The sequence below is a fragment of the Tauraco erythrolophus genome, chromosome 6 (assembly GCF_009769465.1).
Source record: "Tauraco erythrolophus isolate bTauEry1 chromosome 6, bTauEry1.pri, whole genome shotgun sequence".
Lineage (NCBI taxonomy): Eukaryota > Metazoa > Chordata > Aves > Musophagiformes > Musophagidae > Tauraco > Tauraco erythrolophus.
In genome coordinates this window covers 23,180,292-23,196,867 of record NC_141470.1, presented here as the reverse complement: position 1 = coordinate 23,196,867, position 16,576 = coordinate 23,180,292, and the positions used below count along the sequence as shown (strand labels likewise).

Here is a 16,576-nt window from a genome sequence, read left to right as displayed (position 1 = left end):
TTTCTCCCTTACAAACCTGTCTGTCACTGCTAATGAATAATCTCAACCCAGTAAAAAAAGTTATCCAGGGACAGACCAACACCTGAAGAAAATTTGCTCCACTTGGGAGCCAGGAAAAGAAGCACGCATGGATACCTTGCACAATGATTTTTGCTGCCACTAATCTAAATATTCATCTTTTTTAAATGGCCGTTGTATTATTAACTGTGAAGTTTTCTTCAGTGGTAATATCAGAGAATATATTCTGAACAGTTATCAGCCACTTCATGGCAGTCTGATTTAAATTGACCTTTCCAGACTGCAAAGTAGCCTGGATGAAAGAGAAAATTCATAAAGGTTAAGAAACATTTCTTCATCTTCAGAAGCCATTAAATTCCTTCCCCAGACACAACTGCTGGGAATCAAAAAAGACTACAATTCTGCATGTTCTCACTTACTCAAGTAATCACCCTGAAGGAGGCAAAACTAACTCTTAGTTATTTGCTTAGAAAGGCGCCGAGATTCACCACATTTTATCATGAGAGTAACTTTCCTGTGAATTCCTCAGTCAATTTGCTTATCGACGTTTGTTTAAAAATTGTGCACATTAAGTAAAGGGCGATTTCTGCACTCATTCAAAGGACCGAGTAAAGTGTTTAACCACTTTTGTTAGAGGATTAATTTATAGGGCTGGTTTACACTTTTTTTGTGTGTGATTACACACAGCTTTGGAGAGGCTTTGAAACATGTGCAGACTTGACCTGTGGTGGTCCAGCACCAGCAACCACAGCCAGTGTCATGGTCATCTTCCATTTGTCATTTCATCAGAGGACAGGAGACTTCAAAAGGGACAAGTGCTGTTTGGTTCACACAGACTATATAATCTGTCATGGTTCGAGTGATTTATAGTGTGAAGAGCACATCACTGACATTAAAGAGCATAATAACAGTTCATGCCCAAACCCAGCGAAGCAATTGCAGGAACCAGGTGAGTTCTCAGCTGGCTTACTCTTCTCTATTCATACTCCCTGCAGACAGCTCTCTGAATTCCAGGTGATTTATCATACAGCCAGAAAAGTATACTGAACCAGACACCAGCTGAGGATCCTTCTGTTTCCATTTTTCTGTAGGGAAAACCTCAGCCTATGACCATGGAGGTCTATCCTCCATGAAGAGCAGCAGCATCAGGTCCTCCAGACCCATGCCATGAGGGCTGACACCTTCCAGTGCAGCATCTCCCATGGCTGCAGAGGGCTCCAGCTGTCCCTGTCAGAGCGTACAGCAATATCGTGCTGAGTTTTCCAAGCTTTTCCATTACTCCAAAGGGCAACTATCATTGTGCATTGACAAGTACAAGATACTGTTACCTCTATTCAGGCTGTTTACCTAACAGTTTTATTTTCCTCTGTTCCCTTCAGTATCTTTCTCGAGAAATAAAAAGCTGATGATCCTCCACTCTAAATCAATTTCAAGGACAGCAGGTCAAGGAAAAATGGACTTGCAGCATGCAAAACAGCTAGGATGAAAGGATAATCTGCTTTCCTTGCCTGAGATGACAGAGACAAGAAAAAAAGACCTTCAGCTATTCTGATGATGGTTGAGGGTACACATGAGGTAAAACTTCCTAATGGGAAAGGTAGTGAAGAACAGATTGCTTGAGGAGGCTGTGATCACCTCACCACTGGAAGGCTTTTAAAAAAGGTAGATAAAGTTAAGGATGTATTTGACCCTGCCATGGAGAAGAGGAAGAGCCAGATAGCTTCCTGGGGACCTTCTAATGTGATCCTACAATCCTGTAGACTTACTATGAAGAAACTGCAAACCTGGGTCACTTTCCCTAGACACTGTCCTTATCTAGTCTATTCTTACACTCTCAAAAGTTTTGTCCTGCTATAGATGCTTTGGATCTAGAGGTCCTCCATAATTTAGTGGATGTTTAGGGTTTGCCCTTCTGCTAATGAAGACATTGGGTCCAATTCTGGAGTGACAGTCTGTCAGTGAAGCTACAGCAACTTAGAGTGGCTGAGGTCCTGTCTTTTGGTTTGTTTGAGAAACGATCGGTGTTCATGCTTCAGATCCCATGTTTCATTTGGGTTCACCTCTTGTACAGCACCAGCATGCATATGAGAGCTACTTTCCGTTTAGCTCTTCTATGCATGTACAATCTGTGAAGACCACGTTATTTTATCTTGTATTTTGCAGCAATCTTACACATCCAGCAAGACCAGCATTTTGCCAAGAATATATTGTAGAGGAACCATCTGCCACACAGACCCTGGGTTTCAAACCTTAAGAGCTTTTTCTAAGCAACCAGCAGTAAGTACCCCATTCCACCTCCCTCCAGAAACCCGCCAGTCCCTACCTTTTCCTTGTTTCATTGGATTTGGCAGTTTTGATGGTGCTCCCATCCTGAGTGATTTCTCTTTCCTGGGAGGCAGGAGCATCTCTAACTGGAAGTGGAAGTACAACAGTCTCCTGAGTTACAGGTAAAACCTCATCTTCAGCTCCCTGCTGACCTAAGTGTTGCTTGGCATAGTCAAAGCCTTGTACTGGCTGAAAAAAAAAGGAGAGAAAAAAGAAGTTTCGAGCATGCGTCATATGTTAATATAAAATTTCCATTTCAAGATAAAATTTTCCACTATCCCTTACCTCCTTTAATTACATAAGTGACAAGTAAAAATACATAAATTGCCATACGAATGCCCAACAAGGCAATTTTATGATGACATCTTCATTCCACATAGTTTAAACATGATTAGTTAGTATAAAATTGATCTTGGCTAACCTTTCTTACCCTGTTGTAACACCCCCAGAAATTCCTTTAACAGACAATGGAAGAATGAACATACAGAAGGAAAAATTAGGAGGGAGAAAAATAAGCCCATATAGAAACTGGAAAACTTTCTCTATGAGAAAAATTCTGCCTTTCCAAAGAGGGTGGGAGTAATTTATTCCAAATCAAGACAAAGTAAAAAAGGCACAGGTAAAAGTTTCAGGGACCATATTTTCCAGAAAAGGATCTTTTTCAGATCAGTAAAATTATATTTCTCTTGGCCCGCCAGTTGCCTACTGGGAAGGTTGCTGATGACTTCACTTGTTTGTCCTGGGAAATGGCATTTGCAAAAGCCTTGCAGGAGGGCAGGCAAGGACCATGTGCCCAGCCTCTCCTGCCCCAACGCCCCACTGGTTTTCCCTGCTGCCTCTGCAAGGAAGGAGTAGAACTATCACATGCCTTCTGGGCAAAGCAGCCACCCAAAGGTGGATTCTCTTCGTGGAAAAATTAAAGCATTTAAGCAAAACTTAACTTTCCAACCTGCATTTTTTATTGGGGAAAAAAACAAAACAAACTACACCATGCACAACAACAACAAAAAAATTGCTACTTTAAATTGAATTAATTTACCAAAAACTGGAAAGATGCTCTTCATGAAGTACAAAGACTATTGACAGAATGCTAAAAAAGCACCATAAAACTTCAAATGTGAGCAATGCTGATTTTAACCCTCAAACGTTCTTTGGGAAACACATCAGAATTAATAACTGAATTAATCAAATTAATAACTGAATAGTCTCGCTCAGGTTCCTGTCATGTTGTCACAGAATATTTTAGTTCCAGAAGAAAATCAGCTGGATAAAAAAATTTGCTGATGGCACAGAAAAAGGATGAGCTCTGAAAAAAACATTTTCTTTTGTTCTGTCCCTTTCTAAATCTGGGCTACAGCTATAAATATAGATAAATTTCATAGGTGATCTCACTCTGAAAGAAAAAAAAGAAGGGGGTTGTGTTCTATTTTTTTTAAAAAAACTAAAACAAAACATGCTTTCTCTTTATGACGATCTGCATCACATTCCCAATCTCCTGTTTGAGCTGAGGCTGACGATTTCTAATGTGTTTGCATACTTCAGCATTCCTCTGATAAGTAGCTCCAGTGCATTACGGAGACACTAACAGGGCTAATGCTGATTGGGGAGAGCAGATGTCTCTGCATATTACCACGATGGAAGTTGCAACATATCAGAGAAATGCCAATTCACCATCACCACCCCATGGCAACTCATGACGACATTGCCCCTGATGAAGCTTTCTGCTTGCCCTCCTCCTAAGGCAGGGTACCACAAAAGCAGCCACCAAGTTAGCTACAAAGGGAGGAAATGAAGAAAGGGAAGAAGCAGCTGTGTGAAGGACAGCTAGGAAGATCTCCTTCACACCATCCTAGACAGTAATATTTTTAATCAAAATAATATTTTCCAACCTTATTATCTATATTAACTGTTAATCAAGACCATCCTAGTTATTTCTGAGAAAAAGGTAACAAAAGAGAATAGCTAATTAAATTGGTTATTTCTCCCTCCGTGCCCCTGAAAGAGTAAAAGTAGTAACTACTTATGCTTCGTACCTTAGTTAGAAATAAAAAAATTAAAAAAAAATGAACAAAACCAAACCAGACCAGAACCAACAGAACATGAGAATTTCTACAGAGCTCTGCAGAGTCCCAGCTTGGATCTGCCAAAGGAAGAAAACGAAGGATTATTTTAATCTGAGTTCTACTTACCACCATGTCTAGTAACAAACTGCATTAAAGGAAGAGCTGAAAAAGCCATCCTCATCAGCAGACATATTGTGTTAAATAAAATTTGATATTGGAACCCTGCTCTGTAAAAGCCCACAGGAGCAGATGGCTTCACCACCCCTGAAGGGAACTGGCAGGACTGAATCACGATCAGGCACTGCTGAAGCACTGCAAGCATAAATGTCCAATACGGCCACAATACTGAGAAAGACCAAAGGACTAGGATTTTAATATTGCTTTCAAAATAATAAATTAATTACGAGACCATTAAATTACATTGCCTGGCAAAGGGCAGATTGAATACAGGGAGTTGTTTCTGGGACTTTTTTTCCTTGCAATGATTATGAAAGAGACACTGATATTAAACAACAAGAACAAAAAAATCACAAAGAAACCCCAAACAAACAAAAAAAACAAACACCACAAAAACCAAAACAACAAACCAAAAGTAAAGAAAAAAAAAAGAAAAAGGGATGATCAGCCCCTCCCCTCTACATATATATCCATGTGCACAGAGACAGTTTCTCTGATCTTTTTTTTTTTCATGCCCTTTATCAAATTGATAGCAGTTGTTTTCTCACGGCCTGCGGTATTTGCTTTTGCTTGTGGGTCTTAGACTGCAGATCTTATCTCTGTTTACCTGCAAGCTTATTCTTTCATGCTTTAAAAGAAAGGAAAGGTGACAAATCAGATTACAGCCTTTAAAAAAGCGTGCTGTGAATTAGAAAGCAAAGGAGGTAAAAGCTAACATCTATCTCAAACCTCAAAGTAAAACAGTATCTCAAAACAAAAACAGCATTGAAAGAACATGAAAATGAATTACAATCAGAACTTCACCAATTTGAATTTATACCGCTTTTAGTTTTACAACTGGAGAGTCAGTTGAAAAAAAAAATGGTAACAGTCCCTTTTCCCTGCAACTTAGTCCAGACGTCCCTGACCGCTAAGGCAATTCAGAACCACAGCACGATTCCTAAGAAAGCAACTATAAACTACACTATGTATGAGAGGTCATTTTTTATACTTCATTCATGTAGCCTCCAGTCTGTTACCACAAAAAAGTCATTCCTTAATTACCAGGCACAGACAGCAATCCTGCTGTTACGTTACACCACCTCCCCCAGCTCCAGAAGGCTATTTAAGGCTAAATGTTTCATTGCGTTACCCCTCCGTGCCACGTTCGTGCATCCCATCCCACTGGCACGGGACGGAGGTTCTGAAGGAATGTGGCAACAGCTCTGCTCCGCGAGGACCTGCAGCCTCCCTCTGCTCCCGGCAGCGACAGGACTGCGGCGATGAACAGGCAGCTCTGCTCTGCCCGTCCCCTCCGTACAGGACTTTTGAAATCCAGCCACATAAAACAGCACCACTGAAAACACAACCAGCCAAAATCCAAGGTTGTGGGTATCCCATAGTATGCTCTTTTCCTCTCTATACTGCTTGCAGGATATTCAAAAGGTATCAAAAACTTGCTCCAGCATTTCTCAGGCACACTAAACAAAATATTAAAGCTGCTGCTTAAATTAAAGCCACTCTGCTGTGACTCCACTTGCAGAACAGACTCAGCATTAATCAAGCAGTCTCGGGCACTTTTCCAAGCCATGAAATATAACATATTCATTTTAAGTATGATATAGATATGTGCTCATCAGCTATTTGTATTGTCAGACTGCATGAAATATAGCTACTACAGTTCAAGTAATTATCACTATTCCTGATATCTTTAATGCTGGAATTAAAAATAAAACTCTTCTTTTCAAAATTACCTTATTTCATTATCTTTCCAAAATATGTTTCTTAGCCTTATTTTAAGTAAAGATGTTGAAATCAGGAATGACAAAAATAGTCCAATTCCAATCCCACTGCAGAATTTATCTTCCATGGTCCATACACCAGCATATACCCTCAACTAGACCTGGCTGAACTTTTTTGATGGAGTCATCATTGTGAAACTAAGCAGAAATCAATTTAGCTTCCATTTTGAAATGCATCACTTTTTATATAGTCAATTAAATTAAATTTTATGGAGTCTCAAAATATACCCAAAAAGGGGAAATGCACTCTAGAAGTGCACTACTGCACTCCCTTTGCAAATGTGAGCGAGTCTGCAGGAAAATCTCCTGAAACAAGTGCAATGTGGATGCTGGGAGCTCAGCAGTGATTGCTTTGTCCTGCAGATCCAACTCTGTCTGACCACTTTGGCTGCTGATACAAACATAATCTGACAGAATAGGTTTTAACATGACCATGTATCTTACAGCCTGATTAAATCTGATTTCTCCAGAAAAGTAAAAGTTCAACTTTCTCTTTCTTTTTGCACAGACAACTATGGAAAATTAAAATACATTCAAGGGTTTATTTTTTCTGTGTTGTAGCTTCAGCCAGCAGTCTTCTTTTTCTAAATAGTAACTTTCTTCAACTATAAAGCATCCTATAATGATGGCCAGCTCAAAACAACGTACAAACTAAGCCTAATTTTGTCTTTTAGCTGGGACTAAGATTGCATATAAGAAGAATCAAGTGGTGCTCAGTATTTGCAACAGCCCCTAATAAAGCATGATTTACATTTTAGAGGTTTTGACAGGACATTATATGACAATGGGATGTTATATGATATCATGATTATATGAAATATGGTATCAGTGGTATTAATTTTTGTTTCTGCTTGTGATATTGCTTGTTTCACTTTTGCAGATCTAGTCTTAATGCCAGTTTGATAACACTGGAGAAATAGATGAGCGTAGAGGAACTGAAATGGCAATGTCTTTTTGGTATCATTTTTGATACAAATGTCTTTTTGCAACTGGCACCAGCTGCACCCATCTGCAACTAACCTAAGATGAGGAGAAAAGAGCTGTCATATGCATCATCCCTTCCTTCAACTCTCCCTCCAATCTACATTTTTCATCAGAAGCAACAGAACTGAAATCACAATAACCCAGCTGTCTGCAGCATTAAGGAACAGAAGAAAAAATTTATCATTTTGATCCTGTGCCAAGGGTAAACAACAAAGCCAGCTCAAAGGGTGAAGGAGCAGTATGACTTACACACGCACTTTGTAGGCTAAAAACTCCTAACTTTGGGTGGCCCTGTTCAAGAGTCACTTAATAGCAGCATTGAGAAGGCAGACTTTTTCCACTACAGAGACAAATCAGTATTCTGTGACATTTTTCTGTAAGGGACAGAAGATGAAACTGGAAATGCATTTCATTTGGAATAAAGTCCAGTAATTGATATGGGTAAGTTTAAGGAAAATGTAATTGATTGAACCCAATCAACAGTATCCATAAATAAAATAATATTATTTAAATAATTATTATTTATCCATAAATAAAATTCAAAACATCTAAAAGAAAAATAGCAGTGGGAGAAATTTTCTAGAAAACAAAAAAACAAAAAAAAAAATCAAAGAACGTCTTTTCTGGATTAGCAGTCGGGTGGAGAAATTCTGCTCAGGACCAGGTCTGAACAGCTGTCAAAGCCCAGAGCTTCAGTCATTGCCACTCACAGCAGGTAGGAGCAGCCCAGGCCATGTGTTTGAGAACAAGGCCCTACAGATGTGCTGCTCACGAGGCCAAGGCATGATATCCCATTTCTTCAACTCTATGAAGAAAGCAACTGCCCTGAGTAAAGCCTACTCAGCCCCAACTGCTCAGTGTCACTGGGCTGAGCTGCGAAGGAAGTTGACGAGTCCTGAGTAAAACAGAAGGGTAGTTGCTACGACCGGCAGTATAGAGGACAGAGAAGTACAAAGACCCAACCTGTGAGTAACGACTGTTTCAATTCCAAACATTCTTCAACTACATCTAGTAGAGAAACACAGTTAAAACCTCAGAAAGCAAACGGATGTCTTGGTTCTGGAGATCAGTCACTCACTTTAGCTCTCTGTGGCAGGTTCATCATGGTGTCTGGTTTGAAGTCATTCTTGTTCTTTCTGCACAGGACTGCTGTGATGATGATGATGATAACTGTAACCACAGCAATGGGAGCCAGCACCGCTGCAATGATCCACAGGTTGTTCGGGGGGTTCTTCACCACAGCTACAGGAAATTGCAAACTAATGTTGGTTAAGTTTCTCTGTGGAAGTGCAAGATTGAAATTGCCTCCAAAAGAGTTTTCAACTGTCTCCATAAAATAACTAGTATAAAAGGACTGTCAGTAATCCAGCTATACCTTTGGATTCTTTAAGTTTAAAAAAAAAAAAAAAAAGAAAAAAGAATCAGCAACACTGTTCCATTCACAAATCCCTGGGCTCTTTTCTCTTACTTAGTTACAGCCAGCTGCAAAAGCAGCCATCAACTCCCAAGTCAAATTAGATGCCATGTTAGATATCACTCAGATTGTTCATTTACAGAATAAACAAAAAAAATGAAAGCAATACATCCTTAATAATTTTTCAAACACAAAACCAGCTTATAGTAAGGTAGCATGTGTGTTAAAGATATACACACAGAATCCACACCTAGATTCAAAGACTTACTGGCTCAGCAAGAGTAAACCAGGAGAGTTTTAACCAGGAGAGTTTTTTTTCAAAATCAATGAAGCTAAGTATGCTGATAGTTATTATTGTTATCAATACGGCAATAAGAAAATGCTTCTCAGGTACTCTAGAAATATTTTACCATAGTTAAGGTCAAAACAAATCCCTCATTTCTGAAGGAGGGGAAATGATGAGGTTGGAAAGACCTACTTGCAGATATATTAATTATGGCACCGGGAAAAGGGTACATTTCAGAAATGCAGTGATATTAAAATGTTTCAGATTCCATTATAAAATCTCTTAGTATGAATCTTCAACTTGTACACACATAAGAGATTGTCCTGTGAAACACCCTTGGTTCTCTCATTTCATTTCTTTCTGGAAAAGCACCAGGTAGTCTCCTTATGACACTGAATTTTGTTTTAGTGAAACATTTTGTGGACTCCACCACACTCTCTCTATTTATTTTCCCATGCCACTGGTTGCTGGTGTGGACAGGCAATTGTGAGAATACTGGTGTAAAGCAGCCTTTCCCATTTCCTTGAGGACTAGCGCTTTCAAATGTCATTGAGCTTATTAGCTGTCAGAGCCACTCAGCATCTTTCAGGATCAGCCTTCAAATGCATACCATCTTGTTCAGCAGCGATTACAAAAGTCAGCTAAAAGTCTGTCTGAAGTTTGAGCCTATTCTCTTTGTAGATCTACAACTTCTTGCAAAGCCAATGTAGTTTGTTGGGTGATGCAGGAATAACACCCTTGGGTACATATCTTGTGCACAGTGTAACAGCAACCACATGCTTAAAGACTGTCCAAAAAGCCAGGTTGGAGTCTTTCAAGGTTCACTTTTCAATGTACTTGCATAATTCTAAACTACTGACTTCGAACATTTAGTTTGGAGGTGAAAGGGCTGTGGGGAAGGAAGTTGAATCTGAATTTTATCAGATAACAGTAATTATAATTAGATTGCTGTTCTGAGAGCAGCAAACCATTGTTGAAAAGTTGTAATTATTCTTTCTAGGGAACATAGAGGAAACAATGACCTAATGGCTAATAGGACAGACATTTACGAATCCTAGTTCACACCTCTAATTCAGTTACCAGCTTCCTATGTGACATTGAGTAAGTCATGGTTCATTCAACTCAATAAGACTTCAGTGGATTTTGAAGCAAGCCTTTCATTTTGCTATAACTCAGTCCCTCACTTATAAAACAGGAACATTCATATTTTTTGTGGTTATTCATCTGTCTTGTCTAACCAGAGTGTGAGCTCCTGAGGGTAGGTATCTTTTCTTTCTGCATTTTGGGATAGAACTTTTCATTCTGCTATAACAGAAATTATAATGAGTAAAAGTGAAGTGCACAATGTAATTGTTTGAACCCAATCAACAATATAGAAAACTATTTTCTTTGGAAATACAAAGACGGACTACAAATACTATGCACAAAGTGAAATAATTTTTTTTTTTCTGTACTAAAGTATAAAGATAGTTCTATCTCCTACATTTCAAATACTCTAGCTTCAGAATTTCAGTTACCTGGGGGTCATAATTTCAATTTCTGTATATTCTCATCTTACAGTATTCTGTGCACATTTAACTTGTATGAAAATCTATAGATGAACAAGGCTGCTTGACCCAGATCACAGAAGTACAAGGTTAGATCATGAGTAGCAGATGTCATATAATTACCTAAATACCCATATAAATCACAAAACCGCACAAAGAGCTAGGAAGCTGCTACGTATTATGTACAGCTGCTTTAGTAAAAATTACATTAAAGGAATATTCTCATGGAAAACAAAGTCATTCAAAATTTAAATACCAGACTTTACGGAAGCAGGAATGGAGATCCCTGGTTTTAGTTCAATTAAAGTCAGTTACAGACCATGATCAGATCAAGGATCAGGTACAGTATATAGTGCATTCTCTGGAAATTATATCTATTTTATTCTTCTAACTCAGTCATATGTTTATGGAACATATGTCAATTCCTTATTACAGTGGTTCCTTCTTTTCCTATCACCATTACATGTAATGTAAGTATATTTATTAATATTACTGCTCCTTCAGGCAGAAATAATGGCATCTCGGAGTCCCATTTTACATGCTGATTAACCAGTAATGAGATCCAGTACAGAAGTCCACTATATAACTTTAATTCCATCTGGATAAAAACCTTGGCAAAGTGGAAAGATTCAGGTAGCTAAAGGCATCAATCCATACATTAAGCTGTTCTTGCACAAAAAACCCTCCAAGCTCCACGACAGGTTTATGACTGTGGGCCAACCATACAGAAATATCCTCAAAAAATTTTCAAGAAAACATCTGTGCCCACAATCACTTAGAAACTGATGCAAGTCTTAGAAGAGAAATTCGAAAACACTACTTTCCAAGACTGGATTACTTTTTTGGCCATATTATTCTGAATGATGTTACCATATCTTGAATCTGAAAATTGTCCATATGCATAAGTAGTTCTGTCCAACTTCACTTTTCTGATTTGTGTCTAGAAAATATCTTTAACAACCATGTGGTGCGCTTCACGAAATTCTTGGTGAAAATGATTATTTAAAAAAAATAAATAATCCCTTTGAGACAGCAATAATGTACATTATTTTGAACAAGTCAAAAATAAGGGACATTTTTATACCCCCCACATTTTACTTTCAGCCAAATTATTCAAACAGCAATTTAGCCCCAGCAGTCATCAGACCGCAGCATCATGATTTTATTAGCATCAGATTTAATTCTGACTTTACAGTTCCATAAAGCTGTTCAGTTCATAGAACTGTATGTGCGTAAACTGATTGGTACAGTAGCGTTTACAGTGATAGGCTAAATAACAGTTGGTATATAGCTTTGATTTATTGCAATAAAAGATTAGTCCATCTTCCATAGGAAAAAAAGCAGCCTGGCTTAAGCAGCTGCTCAAAAAGGTGCAGACATTTCTCTGTGTGATAAATGGAGGCTCCCCAAATCTACACTGGTGTTTTCACAAGGAAAGAAAAAAAAAAATAGAAGAAAAAACGAGTAAACCATAGAATTTTTTAAAAGAACTCTTACGATCAGCTTGCACTTGAATAACATAACCTAGTGTCAAGGCCATCCGCTGGGAATCAACGGTACTCAAAATTTTGGCAGCTGCAGTGCCCAGCAGAGGTTTCCCGTTGTATAAAGTATAGTATGTCAGTTCAGCTGGCTCCTTGGGTCCTGGAATACGCTGGATTTTTACCATCTTTCAAGGGAGAAAAAAAAAAAAAAAAAGAAAAAGAAAATGAGAGAAAGCGAAATAAACCATGTCTGTATTATATCACTGCAAAACCTGCCAGGAGCTACTTGAAGGCAGTGCACACAGGGAACTCCTTCAAGACCTCATATAAGCATAAGCTCCATGCAAATATTCTCACAAGATCAGAATTTCTCCTCTTCATAGCCTAGGCTATTGAGATTAGTGAGGACTGACTGCTGCCTTAAAATTTTTTTAACATAATCCTAAAATAAAACCTTATACTAAGAAAAGCATGCAGTGAAAAGCACGAAAGGACCAAATGTTTGGACATTACAGTCCTCTGTAAAGAGGGCATTCTTAAAATCTGTCCTAATACTGAAAACTATACTTTACTGGCATATTACAGTTGGAAAAAATCCCCTACGTTTTACTTCTCTACTGATTATTCTTGATCCTAGGCTGACAATAAAGAGAAGCACGCTTTTTCCATTTTATTCTGCAGAACATGGGCAGAATTTTTACATTGTACCTCTATCTTTCCTGAGAGTAGAGGAAGTGTCAAACACCTCTAATGATGAGACGAAAAAGGAGTTTTGTGATTCTTCTCCATTATGTTACTGACTAAAATGTGTCATGTTTTCATGGAAACTTTTTCAAAGGTTCACACTTTTGACAAGTAAAAATGTGCTCCTTCTTTTGAATTCTTTCAGTGGGAAAATACACAGAATTGTGGGCAAACGAGAAAAGTAGTAATTTGGTTTTAGATCTCACAACAAGCAGCTCTTGACAAACATCATGTAATTAAAAAAAGAAAAAGCAGTGACTTGTCACACAATTTTTGAAGACAGATCCTCTGAGCTCCTCACAACTAGCATCAGTTGGCTAAATTAGCAAGAAAACAAAATATGATCGTTTCCAAATACTGAAGGGAAATGTTGCTAAATAAGAGAAAGATGATTAATAAATTACTCAGGACTGAAATCTGTACTTCATAATGTATCTATGGCCACATGATTTGATTACTAACGTCATATAAAGACTGCTTCATACATTTTTTTTTTTTTCCTCCGCAACAAAAAACTTCTAGCTGTATTGAGTTACCTAGGAAAGGAAGACCTAGGAAACTTTTTTTAAATTAAGAACAAAAGCCTGGATCTCTTCATTATGCTGAATATGAGACTTCACACTAAAATATGTACTTTGTACCAATCCTCACAGCAACCAAAGAGAATATGTTCATTAACACTGACTAACTGATGATGATTTCTGGAAGATGAGAGGCATGCAAACATGGCTGACTTCAGAAAAAGAAAGCCAGCAGTAATGCCATGCATTTTGCCCACTCTGCTTTGGTATTCACGAAAAAAAGACAGGAAATCTCAACCCAGTTAAACAGGAATTTTTTTTCCCCCCACACAAACCAAGACAGGCCACATGCAAACAAAGCCCTTTTTTCAACATGTATCCAGGCACAACCAATGTCACGTTGATCACCTGCACGGTGTAGCTGCCCACAGTAGTGGCACGTTTGAATCGTCTTCCTTGTTGATGGGACATCATAAACAGCGGCGCCAAACGCTGCTCCATTAATCTTGCAAAGCTCTGGTTGTTCAGTTCCAATAATGCAATATCAACCCCTTGAATAACTGTGGGAATGGAGAAAAATCACGTATCAGCACATTTTAGATGTAAAGACAAAGTAACACGTGATCTGTGGGGCAGTTTGAGACAGAGATGTACTAACAAGCTTAGAAGAAAAATAACCGGACACGGTTACACCCCCTCAGTAATTCCCAATAGGGATATAATGTGCTTCTGTTTTGGCTCCTGCACTGTTCTTCTCAGATAACGTCAAAGATGTGTCAGAGAATAAAACCCTCCAAAAGTATTCTTAGGCCTTCAGTTTACCAAAATGGCTCCAGCAAGAACCTAATCTATGATCTTCAATTAAAAAGTAAGCGGAAACCTATTTGAGAGCTGCCAATTTTTATGCTTATCGCCAGATGCTCCTGTTAAACAACAGTTTTTCGGCCAGCAGTTTTGAATTCTGAAGTTAGAATTTTGTCCAGCTCAGTCTGAAACAAAACACTGTGTGGATGAGAGCACTGAAAACTGAATAAACATTTCCTAAATAAAAATGAATGTAAAATTAAAAAGACACTGAACTTAAATAAAGTTCAAATAAGTGATATGGCATGCTAATTTAATTCATAGAAATGTATGTTTTTTCGATATTATTTCAAAAAAATCTTTTGTGACCACCACGACCTTTTTGGAAACACTGTTTCCATTGCAATATTAGTAATACTCCACTACAGCAAGTGCACAAAGGCAAGAAACAGCACATCAGGTTCATGGGGTCCAAACGGAGAGGAGCCATACCACTCCCCTCAGAGGATCATAAGCTCTGCATACACTTATTTTTAATCTCAAAATCTGTCTCTCAGGTACAAAACCACATCGGCTTTTGGAAGCAGAGCTTAGAATTTAATCCATTTCATGTCAGGCTCCTTTTCTCTCGCTCTCCTGAGTGTTAAACAATTCCAGGTACAGACACACCGATTAGAAAGCCTTTGGTATTCACTCACTCAAAGATGTCTGGGGAAAAGGGTCTCTTTCTTGCCCAGTTATCACTTCTAAAGTCGAAATGATTGTGAATGAGAATGTGATACCAGTTAAATAACTGTGATAAAACAAATATTTTGAAGCCTAACAGCATTCTCTGCACCTTCTTTTCCACCAACAGAAAGTGACATGCTTAATGCTTCAGGTCAAGGATGCAAAAACTCCTGTACCCAGATGGAGTCAGCAAATCATAACAAAGCTCCTCGGTTTAACAGATCACCTTCCTTCCTGAGGTATGTCTACAAGCCTCTTGATTTCAGATTTAAATCCAAGTCCCAGGGAAAAAAAAAAAAAAAAGCCTATATGCGTTTTAAAACTTAGAGGATAACTGCTCTCAGAAGTACTTAAACCAAAGTGGCATAAACTCTGAGGTGAGCGTTGGACGCAGGAGACGTCTCTGTTCAAGACGATGAATCGCAGTTATGCCCCAGAGTAACGTTAAATACATTTGCCCACTCGAATGCAACAGGAAGGTTCAGTGGGCAGCCACTTGTTTCTGTGTGAAATTACTGCACCGACGTGTTTATATAATCAAGCACTAAAAATTATTACCTGAAGTGCATGGAGGAGGGAAGGAGATTAAAAAGTACCTGTTATCACCCAGTAGTCTCTAGTTGACTCTGAGACATCAAGGTTTGGATACTCCAAAGCTTTAAAATAAAAGTTGAAATTAGGTCATAATATTCCAACATCCTACACATTACAGGTCCCAAAACTATTTGGTTAACCAGACACTGATAAATAAAATGGAGACTATGGCCCAGGAGGAGATCTAGAGGCATAATTTTCAGGATTGCAATTTCTCTTCTGTCTGAAAAAGGACATCAAGTGCAAACACTACAAGGCGCTGCCTTATAAAGTAGAACATGCATCTTCTGTTGACAAAACATTGGCTGGTACATTGTCTGGGGCAAAGCCTAGGACTGCCCATTACTAAAAATGATACAGAATATGCGCATGTCTATGTACATTTCTGCTACTTTCTCTCTGTGAGAAATACCCTGAGGAAAACAAGATGACATTCTACGGCAGTTCTATGATTTCATCCTTACTTAACCCAGCCAATCATTTTAACCTAAAATAATAGTAAAATAAATCAAGATCAGATTCCACTAATCACAGAGCACAGCCCCACGTGAATTACAAGAGAGACTAAAAAAACTGTGAACACACCTTAGAGCATAGTACTCTCACTCTGCACCATTTAAGGTATTACTACCATATGTGTTTACATCTGTGAGAAACTGATGTTTGCTGTTTTGATGCCTTTTGTTAGCTTTTTCCATCTCCAAAGTGCATTAGGCTGTAAAGTTCAATATGCTGCTAATTCATTATACAGCTCAGTGGTTTGTTTGTTGTTTTTTTTTTCCCCCCAATAGATCTATACAATGCAGAAAGCATTAATACTCATTAATATCAACCTTGCAGGTTGATACACTGCTGTTGAGTCACCTTGATTTTTAAACTCCAGAGTGTCTTGAAACAGTAAACATCGTAAAGCATCTGATTATGCAGAGTAACTGCTTTTGAGGAGGGATTTCGTGGCGTGTCCCAAGCTGTGCATTTCCATGACAGACTGCGAAGGCTCTAGAGGAGCCGCCGGAGTCTACTGGGAAATAACACCCTCTGAGAACAGCAGCAGTATTTGCTTGATAAACTGAAACAAGTGCACTGCCACATGAATAAGCATCAA

The 16,576-nt window shown here is 38.5% G+C and overlaps 1 protein-coding gene across 1 annotated transcript in view; it reads right to left on the bottom strand.

Annotated features, from left to right (window-relative positions):
- The window catches only part of KIAA1549L (KIAA1549 like), a 74,383-nt gene that overhangs the window by 45,936 nt on the left and 11,871 nt on the right, over positions 1 to 16,576 (bottom strand). The window contains exons 6-10 of the mRNA XM_086613696.1: positions 15,474 to 15,533; positions 13,753 to 13,904; positions 12,093 to 12,264; positions 8,427 to 8,590; positions 2,342 to 2,532 (exon numbers count right to left, since the gene is read on the bottom strand). Coding sequence (XP_086469822.1) covers positions 2,342 to 2,532; positions 8,427 to 8,590; positions 12,093 to 12,264; positions 13,753 to 13,904; positions 15,474 to 15,533 — 739 coding nt within the window. The remainder of the gene's footprint in view (positions 1 to 2,341; positions 2,533 to 8,426; positions 8,591 to 12,092; positions 12,265 to 13,752; positions 13,905 to 15,473; positions 15,534 to 16,576) is intronic.